This window comes from Lineus longissimus, chromosome 2 (assembly GCF_910592395.1).
Source record: "Lineus longissimus chromosome 2, tnLinLong1.2, whole genome shotgun sequence".
Taxonomy (NCBI): Eukaryota; Metazoa; Nemertea; class Pilidiophora; order Heteronemertea; family Lineidae; genus Lineus; species Lineus longissimus.
Genome location: NC_088309.1, coordinates 16,932,178 through 16,949,767, shown reverse-complemented (window position 1 = coordinate 16,949,767; position 17,590 = coordinate 16,932,178). Strand labels below are relative to the sequence as shown.

General features: G+C 43.2%; 1 protein-coding gene across 1 annotated transcript; it reads right to left on the bottom strand.

Annotated features, from left to right (window-relative positions):
* Positions 1-4,089: 4,089 nt before the first annotated feature.
* LOC135482682 (G-protein coupled receptor GRL101-like) lies at positions 4,090-17,445 on the bottom strand. The gene is made up of 21 exons (XM_064762938.1): positions 17,356-17,445; positions 16,899-17,071; positions 16,375-16,597; positions 15,894-16,136; positions 15,264-15,449; positions 14,675-14,951; positions 14,015-14,184; positions 13,643-13,795; positions 13,023-13,136; positions 12,782-12,898; positions 12,355-12,564; positions 11,897-12,051; positions 11,353-11,546; positions 10,573-10,733; positions 10,173-10,307; positions 9,671-9,793; positions 7,754-9,310; positions 7,253-7,380; positions 6,403-6,499; positions 5,089-5,282; positions 4,090-4,632 (listed from the first exon to the last, which is right to left on the bottom strand). The coding sequence occupies exons 3-21, from the start codon at positions 16,517-16,519 to the stop codon at positions 4,504-4,506; spliced, it is 4,488 nt and encodes a 1,495-aa protein (XP_064619008.1). The 5' UTR covers positions 16,520-16,597; positions 16,899-17,071; positions 17,356-17,445; the 3' UTR covers positions 4,090-4,503.
* Between the last annotated feature and the right edge of the window lie 145 nt (positions 17,446-17,590).

Genomic DNA, 17,590 nt, shown 5'->3' with positions numbered 1-17,590 from the left:
AACAAACCACCTTGTCTTGACTTTATGGGTGAGGATACTGTCGGCGGGACCTGAAAATAAAATGTCAAGGACCTTTTGAAGATAAAGGTTATTGTACATGCAAACCGCAAAATATCCGCGCCTAATCTTTATCGTAATTCGCGAAAAAATCTGAAAATAAATTTCCAAATTTTTGGGACAGATTGCAATTTGTTTTCGTTTCTTAAATAAAAACAAATATTTTCACCCTTTTTATGATTCAGAAATAAACGTTCTCGGAGAAGAAGGAGATTCTTGGAGGGGTGGGAGGTTTTCGAAGAGATCGCTTGCCGTTTCCACAGGCTGATCAAGTAACGAAGCAGGCAGCTATGTCTGGGCCACTCACCTGGAAGGCACAGTGTTCGAACTTATGAGTTTAGCTGGACATCGTCATGGAGCTTAATCGAGGCGATATCTTTTTCCCTCGGATGTGCGATGTTAAAACCAGTGTAAACTTGGAATTCCGCGGCCGCTGATGATTGCCATCCTGCCATATCGTTCGCGTCAAAGTATCCTGCTCTTCACATCGATGGGGCTGTCAGGCTGTAAAAATACATGGAAACAATGGATGATGTTAAAGTCGAAAGTTAAGCTGATGGGGATACTGTCAAAGTAAAAGGAATTCTCTGTCCGATTCACCACTTTCCAATCAAGTAGGTGACATTTTACTTCCTGTCGTATTGGCAAATCCAGTGCCACCTATGCAGAATTCAAAATCAGAATTCAACCAATAACAAAGGAGTATATTTATGTGGGGTCTGACCTTTCGTCCACTTTTCTTGTAGAAAATGCTAACGTTCTTGAGCCGTCACGTTGATGTGTTCAATAAACCACCGACAGAAATTCATCTCCAATCCTGGTTTTCGTAGTAGAACTGTATTAGTATATGGAGGTCACTGCATTTTTGCGAATTTATGCACAAACCTTATGGATGAAAAACCCACAAACATGAAAACATGATGAACTGCTGATAGCGGTGTCACCTACCCGTACAGGTCGAAGAAGGGCGCCCTTCTCGTTGTGCAGGCAACTGGCTGCGGTGAGGACGTATTTCTTAGCTTCCTGGGCACCAGCAAAAAGAAATAGTCCCTGGTTCTTGGAGATTCTCACCAGTCACGGCAAAGAACGCTGAAATGCAACGAAAATCTCATTACTGGAAAGTAGTCGGGACTAATTTGAGCCGAAGGAAGAACTGAAACGGCAGAACAATTAATGTAACTAACCAATTTTACTTCAAGAAATTGGCTCTGGAGCTAAAACTAATGGACAGAATCGAGTTGATTTGGAAAGAATTTTTATCTATACTCATCTTGTACGACATGTATATGCGTCAGGTCTAGATCTGCGGATGGTGAAAGTAGAAATCATTCGATTTTTAGGCCACCTTGTACCTTGAGTGTAAACGCACCTGCTTGGCTTCTTGTACTTTTGATGTATTGACACCCACATCCCTTGTCCTCTGTACGTTTGAAACACCACATGCGATGTAGTCTGAAAGCCAATAACGAAATACAAACTTGGAGCCTTAATACGGTAATCAATCGAAGAAATATTACACTGGGTACAAGCCAATACAATAGAATACAATTTATAAAAACTTTATAAAAGGAATTTAAGAGGGGTAAAATGCACTCCTTATGCCCCCCCCCCCCCCAATTTCACAAGTCACAAAAGATCGGGCTGGTCTATTGTTAGCGGAAATCTATTCCCCATGCAATACGATCGTATCGATTGGGCATCGTGCTATAAGATACAATACAATCCATTTTTTTCAGCAGACTTTGATTTTTTCGCGGCCATTCACTACTTTTCTCAAGCAAAAGTCCCTTGTGATATGGTATATTACTGAACCATTGTTCAGGTGAAGCAGGTTTGAGAGCTTCTAATTGGTCAATATTACACGAAATCACCATTTCGTATTCACCACTGAGCGTGTTGCGATCGTAAACTGCCTACCGGTATCGGCCTATATCTATGAAATTATATAAATAATCATGCCTACCTTGACCAGATCCAGAACATGATGTTTTTCGACTAGCAAATGAAACATGATTTCGGTGTTTCATGGAATTCAAATGGACTTGGTGGTTTCCGTAATGATGCTTTTGAAATTGGCATGTTACACAAGTGAATTTCGGCAAAACCACGTCGATAGCTTATAGGAGACCCAATTGTAAAACGTTGTTTGTGATAATCATGAACGTTCCTTCCATTGACCTCCGTGGATGGAACGTCCATGGGCCGTCAACTATCCGTGGACGGAAACTTTTGCCTGTGTAGGTATCCTTGGAGGATACATCCCTGCCAACACCTTCAACGTGCACGATTAAGGGAAGATAGCACGTGGCATCCGGAGTGCAGTCATCTGGAAGGTCAAGGTCAAGGTCAAACCTATGTTGGTCCAAGAATAGACGAGGAACCTTTGCCTTATGCTTCACTACAGTACTGGCTACGACAAAAAAAATTATATATTTTGCTACCACGCTATAGGGTCAGTCCGGGTTCGATCCCAGGGAGAACCCAGGATTGTATTTCTTGATGAACCGACGTGGCTTTCAAAGAAGTCAAATTTCTGGCTCTCCACTGTCCTTCAAAGAGCCGTAAAACACAGGTTCGTCGGTTGTTCTTATTGTCTCTAGCAGGGACTTTTCTACCACTGACGCATCAGATAGGCGAATCATTTTTCAGCGTTGAAAAAGTGGCAGCCAAACATCATTGTAATTTGAAATAACTTATCGAGACAGGCATTTTATGAAAATCACCCGTAGTGTAATCATAATCACATTTGCCCTGGTGTGTGATGTCGGAAGTCCCACCACGAGGAGAAGACAATAGCCAATCATGTTAGCATCTAGGACCGTAAAATATGAATAAAAATCGGGGACCCTTGATTTCGTGGTGTTCAGCCTTTAGCACGGCAGCATCATTATGGCTGCTGTGTAACCTGTATGCGATACCGTTTAACTAGGCCTATGCTATTTCAGGTGACATATCCGACCTACTTAAATAAGAATGGCCGGATTTCGCCGGGAAAACCATTTCAGCAGTGATGTGAGCCAAGAAAAAACGTGGTAGAGTCCTGAAAGTATCATAACTGTTATAAATTGTATCTTGACACTCAAGGCTCCGAGATCACAACGTCCCCTTCACGAGCTGTTCCAAGGACCGCTCATTAAGGAGGTGATTGGACTTATTGGGGTTAGTAAATAGATGATTGTTGACAAGCTACCCCGTGGCTCTGGCGGCGAAGGAAAATCTGTCATGAACGAAATAGTACGTCTATTCTGATCAAGCGTTGAGGCGGTCGATCGCAGGCGTCACTGAAAATACGTCTTTTTGCCATGAGGCATTCCCTCCGACCATAGCAAAGGGCCTGGTGCTTCGACCGAAAAGAGATACATATAGGCATGTTGTACGAGGAGGCTACTCTACTGACATGACCGTGACATAAATCGAGTGCATGGTCACCAAAATGTGAATTTACTTATTTTAGTCTGGTGATATTCCTCTATCTCTGTCATGAGAGCTACAATGTAAACGCCGTTGGGTATTTTTTACTTAAAACAACCTTAAGAGAGTTGACCTGGCTATCTGTTTTTGCGACATTCTCGGAAAGGAAGTCAATAGATTTATCATTAAATGGCCTAATTTATGATTACATGTAATTGCGAGATAAACAGTTAATCAAAAAATCTCAATCTCCTAGCCTTGCTATTTACGGGTGTTAAGCGATCCTTGCACCGTGTACTAGTGTACATTTGGTCTCTCTCGTTTTAGGAGGCAATGAAGCGCAGTCCTCTTATTCATGCATTGGGAGATTGACAAAATCTGTTGGTCATCTTCTAGGTTCCAAAAACGCGGCCATTGTGAGGGCGACAAGGTTCATCGATCGTGGTTCTCGCCCGAGACATTTATGGCGAGCTGATCTACAAGGTGGTTGCCTTGGTTGAGGGCGGCAGCGAGTGCATGCGGCCGGGCGAGTTAATGCCCTAATGGTGGTCACACAATTGACATCGCGTTTCGTGATGTGGATCAAGAGCAATTATCCAGTAAGATAACAGCTTAAATGCCAAAAGCAACGACATTGTAAGACGCCACAGCGGCCAAACACATTGCACGCTTGCATGTGATGTTTGTCCATCCCGGCCAAAAAATAACTAAGAGGCAAGGACGGCTAAATATCGGCGTCGAGCTTTATTGCTGACACTGCTTTCAAGTGTAAGGCAACGATTTTCATACGATTTCAGGCACTAAGAATTTAGCGGCAGGCATGATCGCCTTAAACGAAAGTTAAGCTATCATCTACGAATAACAGCTTTCTCGTTGTATAACAGTGTTCATCGAATCCTACTTAATTAGTGCACGGACTTGTATACATAGTGTATAAAGTCCGTGATTGACACTACATGTACCAATTCATTTCGATGTACAGGTATTAAAATTCGACGAAGCTTTTCAGCAAAGACAATTGACAAGTCCGTGTCTTCAGGCACTTGCCCGTATCCGAAGAATCTTTACGATAACCTTCCGCAGTTCATCAACATCAGTGGCGAACTGGAACTCATTTTGAGCAGGGCGGGGTTTGGCTACGATCCATACGTTCGGAGGCGAGTCCTGAAATACAGTGTGTGGTTACAGTAAGCTACATGTATTACGTCCTATAATGTGATCAGGTACAACCAGTTTACAACTCGGCGGATTTCCAACAAGTACCGCAAGGCCGGTGTTTTTGTGTGTTTCCGTTTTTGAGTTTTCGTTCGTCGACTTATCGTTTTTGAAATTTGAATGATAGATTGACGATAGATTGACAGGATGGGCTTAGCAGATACCATCATCCAGAATCTCAGAAAATTGCGAAGATAGGTTTAGAAATGTAACCGCTTATACTGTAGAATAACTCACCGTAGTTCGCGACATTTTTTACAGAAAGGTATACGGGTACTCACATGTACGCAGTTATTCCGATTCTCTCTCCCTCTCTTATTTCTTCAACTCTTTCAGACTGAATATTTTTCTGTCTAGAACACTGAGAACCCCACCGATAAAAATCAAAGCCAACTAAAAACTTACAGTTCCCGACAACCGCACCAATACATCATCCATGTCCAGCGCCCCCAAACAAAGCGACATCTCGTGGAGTTTCACCAATGTCCTGGTGACCTCCCTCAGTGCGTGGAGGATGTTCCTCATGGACAGCATGCTGCTGTTGAGGAGCCTTCCCAGTGTAACCTGATCCCCTGAGTTACAACACTCTACCATGACACCTAAAAAGGAAAAGGAAAAGCAAGCCTCTTGCTGGGCTGAACCTTTCTTTAGCGACAGCTTTTGGAAAAGTACAGGAAGTGCGTAAAATTTAGCTGCCTTTAGCCGCAGAGGTAATCGTAGGCATTTTGTGGTCAGTTCCACACATTTTTCTTATTTTGTACCCCGGCTCATGCTAGCAAATGCCCATAAAGGTAACCTGTACCGGACAAAGATCTTAACTCTGGTTAGTATTCTTGCTACTTTATCTTGGTGTTCATTTTGCATCATCTTGCCCGAGCATTTTGATGACAGCGTCTAAGTCATTTATAGTCCTACACATTATGAGTTATTTGTAACGAATGTAGGAGGAAAACGACCATGTCAGGCAACATGTGACCAGGCCGGGCCTACTAGATGTCATAGAATGGCAACAGCCGAGATGTCGAACGTGGTCAAAGCTAAAGAAGCACGTATCAGGTTAGTTAGCCCAGAACTCGTGACGATCCCTGGTAGCTGCGCTGTCCATATTCTGAACCATAAGTACATTGTGTTCTGCTGTATCCGGTCTGGTTCTACTGAATATGCTCTGTTCACAGCCGGTTTGGAGACAAGACCACCATTAATTTTTAAACCTTTTAGCAGTTAAATTGTCAATGTTTGATCGCGTCGCATCAAATACTGCGTGGGGTTGTGAATCTGAAATTTTGATATGATATTCCGGACAGTCGGGCAAGTAAATGGTGAAAAGTAAAGTGGTAGTTGACCATGGAAATGTTTTGATAATCGACAAATTGGACAAACGTTGATATTTCCACTCTTTTCAGCCAACTGGCAGAAAAATCTCAAAACACGCCCCCTATTGCCAAATTAGCAAAATTCAAATTAAATTTTTTCATCAAATAATTTCTTTATATCTTTAGACTTGCCACACCAAATATCTTTTCAATACCTCTCCAAATATGCACTTGACAGTTAAAAACATACTCGCGTCTAATTGATAGGTCTGGAACCTCCAACCTATGAATATTCAATGGTGGTCTTGTCTCTTTGTGAATCGAGGACAGAACCAGATATAGCAGACCAAAATCTACCCGTTACTTTTCCCAATTTGGAGCGTTAGGCCTAGTGTGCGCTACGTACCTGACACGTTATTAAGCTTTTGATTGAACTCCGCCGCCGAGTTTAAAGTGGTCTCTTTTACAAGAGCTGTTCTGGCGCGCTGCAACGTTTTCCGACGCTGAATAAATAGAAAGAAAGACAATCATAAAAGCGCTAACGTACGCCTTTCATTTTTCAGGGTTTCGGATTTTCAGGTGTAAAATTGCTGGTTGGATATCGATAAATTGCTACTTCTTGAGAAATGTATTCTTCAATAACAGAAATACAGCGACGCGAGAATGGAGTGTTACTTGAAAGTATTCCATCTTTTGTTATACGCACAGTAGTTTTTGCTTGAACTTAAACCTCGGCCTATTGATTATAAAACATGTAACCTCATTTTTGAAACTCCAGTGGCGTAATATTTCTGCCAAGACTTCAATTTAAATCACTTAGTTTTTTAACTCCTTATTTAACTTCTAGTAAAACTGGTTGGCAGTTATATATTTTTTTGGTATATAAATCGGCCAATCTGGCTAGTTCAGACACTCTTGCCACCCCTCGTTTCGTGTATATCGGTGTACCGCTGGTCACAGTTGGTAAGAAAATTCCTTTCGAGTTTCTGCTCTTTTTCATTTTTCTCCTCGATTTCTAGTCTGAATTTCTGCCGATTATCACAGGGCATTCTCTTAGAGTATTTTTCTAGGGTGACACAGGGGGACACAGTAAACTTCTTAAAGTTTAACAAAACATGGAGAAGGTGAAACCATGTCTCGTACTTCTATTTCCCATTCACCAAGTGATTACATGTATGTGTGCTTAAAAATAAAGCTGACGAAAAAAACTGCGTGTTCCTCGTCGGTTTTTAGGCAATCGCATGCACATAATGTACCTTTTTCACATTCATTGACGATATGGTGTACAAAATAGGATTGATGGCAGAGTTAATAGGTAAGAGGAGGACAACTGTCCATGCGTATACTTCCCCGGGGATGTTTCCTCCAGCTAGGGCGATAAAACCTGCAAAGAAGCAAAGCGATTTGCATATATACATGTATGATACATGACATAAACTAGTAGTGAACAGTTATAGAACCATTACGTTTCCCATGAGAGCCACTACCTGAAAGAAAACCAACGAAGTGGAGGCGTAGTCATGCTCTCGTCCGTCCAAATCCATCTCCATAACCCACAGGATTGCCGCGTAGCCCTACTCCGTCAGGGCGCCCCCAGAGTGCAATGCACGTATAACTTTATGCAATCCCGGGTGTGCAAGGTCCGTGTACATGAAATAAAGAAGAATACTAGTATATATCTAACTGCTTTCACAAAGTACGTATATACAAAAGAGTGGTTTAGATACTGTATTTTCGAAGAATGTTAGATTTCTTACCCATGATATTGATGGGAACCCAGCACAGGAAGTCCGTGAGTACGACCAGAATCATTTTCTTGGCCGCAGCTATCTCCGCTTGTTTCTCTTTGGCCCCTGCAGCAGACCCCGTCTCTCTGATCACAATGAACATACTACCATAGGCAAAGGCAATGTAGAGGAAAGCGGCGAAGTTCAAGCCGTGAAAGATGGCGACGGAGTATTCCCATCCGGGTGGAGTCTCCCGTGTAATGTGCAAGGAGACGCAGACGCCCGCTCGAGAGTAAAATTGTCCCCGGAAATACCCAATCGGCAAGAGTGGTACGCAAGCAATAAGGACGGCAGATGTCCAGACAACGCAAAGGACTATGTAAGCACGCTTCTTGTTGAGCCGTTTGCCTCCAAAAGGAAAAGCAATACTGACTAACCTATCAGTCGTGATTGAGCAAAGCATAAACACTGAGGTCTCACTTGCTATCGTCGCGATTGCCCCAAGGGCATTACACATCCAACTCCTCCTCCACGAGTTGGCGTGCTCGATGTAGCGCCCTCTGAAGTGGATGTCAGCTGCGCCAAGCGCCAGCAGATACAACCCCATCAGGAAGTCCGAAAGGGCAAGATGCTGAACGAATAGCCCGTGTATTGCGTTCCCTTCCTTGTTGAAGAAGCGCCAGATGAAGACGAACCCATTACCGAAGAATGCGCAGCAACCCAACACCCAGAGTGTCGCCCGGAGAAGGTCGTCGCGCATGAGGTCCTCGCAGGAGGATATCTCATCCCTTGGAGGCAAGCAGTGTTCTTCAGATAGCCTGTCATGGACGAGGCAGCAGAAACTGAAGTCATCCGTCTGGAGGAAATCCAGGTTCAAATTGTCAAAGATTGTGATCGAGAAAGTTTCTATTGTGTTCCCGGACATATTGAGCCGTGTCAGGTTCCCCAAACCAGCAAATGCATTCGCTTCAATACGGGCGATGTTGTTATTTGAGAGTGTCAGATTTTCCAAGCTATGAAGGCCCCGAAAGAAATGATTCTCTAAAGCGAGGAGTTTAAACTCTGAGAGATCAAGCACGGGAAGTCTGTCAAGTCCTGTAAAAGTATCTGGGTACATAGTCCCGAGCTGATGATTCCCTGAGAGTACGAGACGTACCAAGTTACCCAGCCCAGCAAAGGTTCCAGGCTTGAGCGACTTCAAATTATTGTGAGAAAGATCCAAAAGATAAAGATTCTTTAAGTTAACGAACAGATTGGGCAGTAAATGTGTCAGTGCGTTCTCGCTGAGAATTAATTCTCCCAACCACCAAAACTCAAAAATTACCCCACTGTCCAATTTTATGGCATTCCTACTGAGATCCAACTTCCGTGCGTTGGCTGAGATGTTGGCAGGAAGTGACGTCAGTCCAACTGATTTGCATCTGTACGTCAACAAGTTACAGCTGCATTTATCAGGGCATGACAGGTAGCAGTGACGTTCGTCATCGCCTTCTGGACAGTCTCGTTCCCCGTTGCAAACTCGTTCCCACTGTACACAGTTCCATTTTGACTTGCACTTGTACATCCCGGGACATTTAGCCTGCTGATCTGAAATGAATGATAACATGGTTTATCGCCAATTATATATGTATCGAACTTCTTTCGATACATTTGAGATCAAGGATGGCCTAAAGCCTCCTCCCTCCCCAAACATGTGCCCCTCGTTGGCGGTTCATCTTTTTTAATTTCGTACCCGTTGCATATATCCACTGATCTACGACCGGTTGATTAATCGCTACGAAATCAAAACGAAGGCCAAGCCGAGGCATGACGTCATGACCATCGGACAACTTGGTGTCGCCATCCATATCGTCTTGAACGGCATCGAACGACCACGGGCGTACTGTCCAGCTTAGATTCAATTCACAGCTCCCATTATTCGCACTGGACTCGTCTTTGATCGCTCACCACTCTGACAACTAATTTCATCCTCCCCCATCGGGCAGTCCCATGTCCCGTCACATAAAGAACCAACTGGTATGCAGTAGCTCCCTGGGCACTTAATGTAGCCTTCTTGGCACACAGCATCACCTATTGTAAAAAAAGATGGAGAATGTAAAGTTTAGTAACGATTTCTAGACGATACTATGGTTTCTGCTTGAAAGACACCATTGTTTTGGAAGTAAGCAGGCATTTGGTGTAAATACATGTAATTAAATATCAGAAGTCATCCTTGATACCAGCAGGGTCTTTCACATAAAATACTTTCCTCGCTAGGTCACATAGCGGGGACAACCGAAAGTGGCCGGAATCTCAAGACGGGGGTCGCACCACAGCCGGCAACTAAGATGTAGTTCAAGAAAGATATCAGTTTTCTTGCACCTTTTGCTTTGTAGGGACAAAACTTACAGCGGAGGACGAAGTATTATGGGCTGACCGGTTATCACTTCGGGATTACCATAAATCTTACCGCAGTTCTCGAGATGACTCCTGTCTCTACAGCCAATGTCGTTCCCATGCTGGTCATTGTGGGCCTTGCATCGCTCTTTCTGACTAATTGGCTGCCCATTCTTGCACTTGAACTTCTGCACTGAGGGTTCTAACGCTAAAAGCATGCAGTGAAGATTTTAAAAATAGGATCTTTAATTTATCCGTGCCTGTTGGGAAACATATCATACGATCGAAAATTGTGCTAAGTGTATATTGGTAGTATTTTATCAGGCTATAGGCCTAGTGCCTTTTACATGACGTTTGGGATGATAGAAATTTCAAGTTTTGAATTTCGAAGTCGAGTTTTGAAATTCGAATCTCGGTGTAATCCTTCTGGACTTTCGTATTTTAAAGTAACGCACATGAAAACATCGATATACCTTGATAACACCTGAGTGGGCCTACGGTATGGTAGACATACTCATTCTGGTCGCCCGTATCCTGCAGAGTGAAGGCCGTGATAGGAAGACGATCTGTGTTGGTCAAGTAGCCTTCGTCAGCATACCATTCAAAACCATCTAGCTTATTCATACACCAGCATCTAGACAAAACAAATAGAAAGAAGTTTGTTCGCAGCCTTATGATTATTCACCATCTAGGCACAAGTGATTATGTGCTTTCCAAATGCACATTTTATACCTCAGGCACCTTTTGCATACATTATGTACGTTTTTTATAAAGTACTAGCACCTAGGTCGCATTGTAGGTATATCCGTGCGTTTTGTATGCCGTACCCACTTTTTTGATAATTAAAAATAAAGGTTTTCAGATAAGTTGTGTTACAAATGTAAGCGGCCATCACGCAGAGGAGACGCTTTTCGATGCGACAAGCGACGCAACGTCGCTTTGTCGCAATCGACATCCCTGATGCATACATAATATGTTGATGATCAAAATGTTGCCAGACAGTCAGGCGATGCGTGGCTGCCAGACCCGCCAGTGACTGTTGATATTCATCGTCCTCATATCGTTGCGGCAGATAAACATGAATACCTACATGAACTTTCCAGAATCTTTCCGAGTCGGTCAAGTGGCTGATCTGGAAGGCGATCTGATGGAGCTAAAGACTTCTAGCGAATGGGTTGCAAACGGAATAGAATAATACGACAGAGGCAAGTCTAAAAGGCCTATACCATGGAATTACGGTACACTGAACTTACAATTCTCTGTCATCTTCACAAGCTTTATCCAGCCAACATTTGCACTTCGGATACATTTTGTTGCCGGCGTTGTACAAGTTCAGTTCCCCTTTTATGTCATACCATCCATTCAGGTTCTTAACAGCGGAGGAGGCGAAACATTCCAACTTCATGAATTGGTCACAGTGAGTTGAGAGGGACTTTAGTGCCGTTATCTGTAGGAGAAAATCCTACATACAGCTTTGTAAATAGATTGATTGAGAACATGGATGGCAAAATCAGGCCTAATAAAGGGAACGAACGGAAACGGTACAACATGGCCCCGGGCTGCTTCAGGTCGCTTTGGATGTTAGGGAACTTTTCACAGTTATCGTGACCGTCCCTTGTATCTGCCTGATAAAACCACGCGTCTCCCTGCGAGATCTCGTGATATTTGGGTAATCGATCGATCCGGTCAACGTTGAAAATCCAACCTTGCGTCAGGAATTGGCGGAGGCGCAAAGACTAATGATGAGGCTGCCCTGGTATTACAATATGATTTGAACTACCGGAACAGTAATATTACCTGTTGCATGGTGACGTCATAATACGTCACGTTCCTGATGTAAGATAGATACTCCTCGTACCCATGTACAGATGTACGGACGGCAGTGTTGTGATGGACAACAGTAACAACATGGCCATGATCGCTGTGTATCTGACACTCAACTTCGAATGCCCCTGTAATATGAACAACAAGACATGACTGTGTTTGGACGGGAGATTTCATCATAACATTTGAAGAAAAGTATCAATAAACAGTATCCAGTCCACTGTTTACTATAGTTACGACCACGTTGGGTGCGCAGTACGCTGGATCTTGTTCGCCAAGAGAGACATTTCCTTTCCTTTTGGCATTCCCGGATATTCCTGTACACCTCCAACAGCATTCTGGAAATTCCTAAACGATTCCTAGATGTCGGCAAAAGTACACTGTACTGACCATCACGGGAAAGGTTTTTTAAGTCAGGGTTATTCTCTCACCTAATGATCCAGGGTTGATCACGCGACTTCCGTTAGTCACATGACCGTCTCTGAGCCAATCAGCGCACGTCTGACGCGTTTCTGTGGCACATCCCAGGGACTCGTCCTCATTGAAACTTCCTGGGCAGTCTATGCGGCTGTCACAGCGCGTGGACTTGGGGATACATGTTCCATCGTAGCATTGGTAAGCTACATCTTTTTGACACGTCTCTGAAAGAAAGAACTTGTCGTCAATTCGTATCTTAGTTATGTCCGTGTCAAGTGTTTAGTTTTACTTCATTTTTCATCAACATTATCAACATACTGTACTTTCAGCACTAGCGAAGAACGTATAAACTTATTAAAGTATTAAAGCATGCCTTCTGACTTTGACCTATATTCAATGTTGAATTTTAGAAGAATGTTTTGCGCCACCCGACATACATACGGCAATTCTCTTCATCTGTGCCATCAACACAGTCTCTAACCAAATCACAACGATTTCGTGACGGTATACATTCGCCATTGCTGCACATGTATTCCTCCGCCTGGCATTTCCGAGGTACTGCAACAAACAAGATTTTGCTTTCATCTAAAGCATGACCAAATTGTGATGCAATCATTTTTCTTATTTTCGATAAATATTAACCGACGATCTGCTCCTTTCCATCTTAAAACTTTATTCTTACCACAGTGAATCTCATCAGATCGGTCGCCACAGTGGTCTTCGAAGTCACAGAAGAGTGTCAAAGAGATACACCTCCCGTTTGCGCAGTGGAAGGACGTCTCTGGACATGGCGGCACTTTGTTAAAAAAGGGAAAAACAAGAAATGATAGAAAGCGGAAAGACAAAAAGTGTTGGAAACGGGAGATTTGGTGATCAGTAATTGTGTGTGCCTCTTAAGATCCTCCTTTGACATTTTTATGCTGCCTTTTGTAGTTATCTTTGTGTAATTGTTTAGCAGCTGTGCTTTGGGGAGATCATATTTGTCACCAAATAAGTGCAGGATCGGAAAAAGACGAAATGCACCTATTAAGGTAATGTTACCGGGACACCTTGAGAAAGGATAAATAGGTATCCTTCCAGATCATTCTCAACGCTGGGAGATTAATAATTGGACAAATACTGTGTGTGCTTTATTCCTCCTAATTGCCTCTCTAGCCTTCAGAAAGACCACACAATAATTAACACAATCTCCCAATGAGAGGACTGTGCTTCATTAAGGCAGAGGCAGAGTCAGTGAACGGTGATAGGCAACCGTTATCACAATACCAATGGCGAGGCTTGGAGATTGTAGTTAACACTCACCACAAGCTTCCTCATCGCTCCCGTCAAAGCAATCTTTCTTGCCGTCGCAAACATGATCACTGCTGATACACTCGCCTCGGGAACACCTGAACCATGGATAGGGACAGCCAGGTTTGAAATATGCCTGGCGTTCATCAACGACCGAGGTGGCATCTGTAGGCATTTAAAAGTAAGAAAGATGGCGCGAAGAATAGACACAGTCGTAAAAGTTAAGAATCTAAATATACTGACATGACCATTCGTTCGAAAGGTCTTGATCAGCTTTTTATCATGATTCGTGTTGTCATTCGGGACTTATGATACATTTCCTGTCCTCTTTATCGTGAGACTTACACGAAGCGTCTATCTCAGAATTCTGTCAAAATAGCTTACTCTTTGCCTTAGTACCATATGCCGGTTTCTCGCAAATGTATTGGTTGACCTTGTTGTACGAGCAGGGAATGTCATGCCATTGGTTGAAGGAATAGATATTGTTCAATAATATCATTGTACAGTCTTCCGTCTGGCTCCCATCAGGCTGGGCAAATTCTCCGCTTACTGACCTAGGGACAAAGATGGATATACACGGCAATGAGTCATTCTGCTTGAACGAATAGATATTATCCAATAATATCATTGAACAGTCTTCCGTCTGGCTCCCATCAGGCTTGGCAAAGACTCCGCTTACTGACCTAGGGACAACGATGGATATGAACGGCAATGAGCCATTCTGCTTGAAGGATCATAGATTTTGTCCAATAATATCATTGTACAGTCTTTCGTCTGGCTCCCATCAGGCTTGGCAAAGACTCCGCTTACTGACCTATGGACAAAGATGGATATGCACGCAATGAGTCATTATGCTATTCCTTTCGTAGCACTGTTCGCCAGGGACTGACACAGTACCCTGTGGGCATTCTTTACTGAAACACGTTTCTGTTTATAAGATTATGTAGACATTTAAAACGCCATTTCGAGCCACAAGCACGGATAGTTTGGAGAAAGACCTTGTTTGTGACGGAAGGGTTGCGTAATCAGGATTTGAATACTAACCAGGCACTGAAGGTGACTGGACTCCCATCCTCCCACGTCCAGCTCCCCTCTCTTTCCCGGTCGCTTAGGCCAATATAGAAGCGGTTATCCAGCTGCTTTGTCAGAGTGGTCAACGTGTAATGGATAAACTCCATTTCTTTCTGATCGTTGATCGAAACAAGATAGCCACCGGAAATGATGCACAGATCACGTGCCTTCAACCATGTCACGTAAGCGCCCTCAGTTTGGTTTATGAAGTAACAACTGGGCCCGTAATTAAACCAGTTCAATTGGCAGTCTGAAAAAGAAGACAAAAGGAGGTCAACAACACAAAAGATGGCCAACATTTCACGTTCAATGAGCTCAACAACGTTGAATAATCTGCGCACTTTTAATTCAGTCTGGAAGCTGGCGGGATATGGCCGGTTTGAGGATCTTGGTTAGAGCAGACAATTTACTAAATGAAGGCCAATTTATAAGCAACTACCTAACAGTTTCACGAAACTCTCAAAATGCATGTCAAAGAACCTTGATTAGTGACGTTGACGATGAGGATGACGATAATGTTGATGATGAATATGTTTGTCATAAAAGCGTTTCATAAACTTACTATTCACTGTCGTGTTTTTCTCGGTAGAGAAAGCGTAAGTCAACGATTTGTACTTGGCGTGGAATCCTGGCCGTTCGTCTTTGAAATTCGTCATCAGTTCCAGCCCCAGTTTGTTCCAACTGGACAAGGTCAGCTTTGGCGGTATGTGGGAGTTACAAAAACGGCCGATGGACATTCGCTTATCACCTGGAAAGAAGCCGATTTTGAATTTGAACCATTTATAACAAAAAAACACACACATTTGGATCGAGTCACTTGTGACCTTTTCTGCTCTAGACGGCGTCTTGTCGTCTTTGTCTTAGGTACTGAAGCCGATAGCGACCAAAACGTTCTGCAGGCTAGTCAAGGCTGTTTAAGGGAATTGATCAAAAAGCTAAATAACGAAATACAATTTAAAGAGCATGAGCATTATTTGTTTAAAGTATCATTAAAAAAAACATAAAATTTCCTGCCACACAATGGATGCAAAAGCGATGTGTCAGTAAAATATCATTATCAAACCCAGCGGACTACCGGTTTTATCCGCAGACGAGAGATCTTTTTGTCACACATCGCATTGCTTATAATCGCATATCGCGGCGTCAAAAATCGCTCGTTTGCGCAGCGCTTAATTCAAAGAGAGTCTATCACCTGTGTGGTCGAAATCAAACATTTCCAGATAGTCCACGTGACATACTGTTGAAGTCTCCTCAAAAACGTCGAACACAACAAACTCCAGCGCCACATATCGCCCGACCTGGACCGTGATTTCCCAGGTACACTTGGAGTTCTTTGGGTAGGGCGAGGGGAAGTTGAGCGAGAGGATGTGGCCGCAGGAGGTATCGCATACGGTGGTCCCCTGGCATTCACTTTGGACAGAGCAGCCGGGACACTCTGAAAGACAAGAAGCATTCGCAAAGCAATTCATAGCAATTTTTTACATTGGGGCATTGCAATTAAACACTACGTGTATGACGAGTTGATAGCGGATATGCTCATTAGAGGTATCCCTTTTCTGTATCAAAAGGCAAGGAGTAGGAGGCTTAGCAACAATGACATTCAAACTCTGAAATGTGGATGCTTGATGGCATGGACATTGTGGTTTAACATCCGCAAATATTTCATATCTTACCAGAAAGGTACACTGAAGCGTTGAATCCGAAATGAGAGAGCGGTCCATCGTTAATAGGTGTCCTATACCTGTGACACGTGGTCAGGTTAATATAAATTGTCGTTCCGTTGGAGAGAAAGATCCGTTCCCCATCTTTGACGAGCATGATATCCGTGGGGTTACCACCATACGTTAGGTTGAGTTGATCCTGACACAAGCCAGTTTGGATAACTTGTCCGCCTTCCTAAAAAAATATCGTTATGATACCAGTACATATAGATCTTGAGGAATCAACCAAAAAAACTTTCCTATCATTTTGCTATTTGGCCAGCAAGATTGTTTGAGGAGCAAGGAGGGTCAGATTAATTTACAAGAACACGCTGACAGGCTTCTCTGCTACACCCATCGCCACTATACATCGGCACATTTTACACCCAAACAAGGAACACTTTTTTTTAAAGTAAGTGCCCTGCCTCAATGGAGAGATAACCTAAACGAATGCCACAAGAAAGCTGATGGAACATTTCTTGATGAGAGAACGATACCTTCCATTCCTCTTCCCTCTTCGCAGTGGAAGCCTGCAAGAAGTGTACTTGAGCAAAAGTGTCCGGCTTAGCGATGATTGTCCATTGGAAATGGCGAGCTTGTCCGTAGTATTTTGGAAAGTTCTTCGTGTTGAAAAAGGTCTCATTGGTGATGTTGGTCGCGATGTCAGTTTCTGTAATATACAGCGACAGCACACATAAGGACCGTGTTGACAGGCGATGCTGCTGCTATGAAATACTTTTGATAACCTTAAGATAGTTTTGGACAGTCACGTTCTACCCACACTGCGTCTAGCTAGTGGATCAGATATGTTAAAATCGTGTTTTGCACTGGTTTGAAACTACATGTCAATATGAATGGTGCTTAATTAATGGGTTTAATGATGGTTATGATGACCGATGTGTCTGTACCCTTCCGTCACCAAGCACGAAATTTCGGGCTGGGGAGAAGCATTACCTAGTTCGGGTAAGCACCCAAGAACATCGAATCTGAGGCAGGGGCTGCCATTGTATTCTAAAATAATGATCCTGATGTATCTTGCCGTGAAGGGGCTTCTGAAAACATGTCTCTCAGGCTCATTCCTGTCCTTACCACGTCTGAAAATCTAGGTTAAAAAAGCGTAAAAAAGGTAATGACCTGGATGGCTCAAAGCATCGTATAAATGAGAACCCTTTTTTACTTTTAGGAAGAC

Coding starts and splice junctions, on each gene's coding strand:
- LOC135482682 (XM_064762938.1), bottom strand. CDS start 16,519: ATGCTCGTCAAAGATGGGGAACGGATCTTTCTCTCCAACGGAACGACA. Junction 13,796..14,014: donor ATATGGTACTAAGGCAAAGA/GTAAGCTATTTT, acceptor AAATGCCTACAG/ATGCCACCTCGGTCGTTGAT. Junction 10,308..10,572: donor CCCACTCAGGTGTTATCAAG/GTATATCGATGT, acceptor GCATGCTTTTAG/CGTTAGAACCCTCAGTGCAG.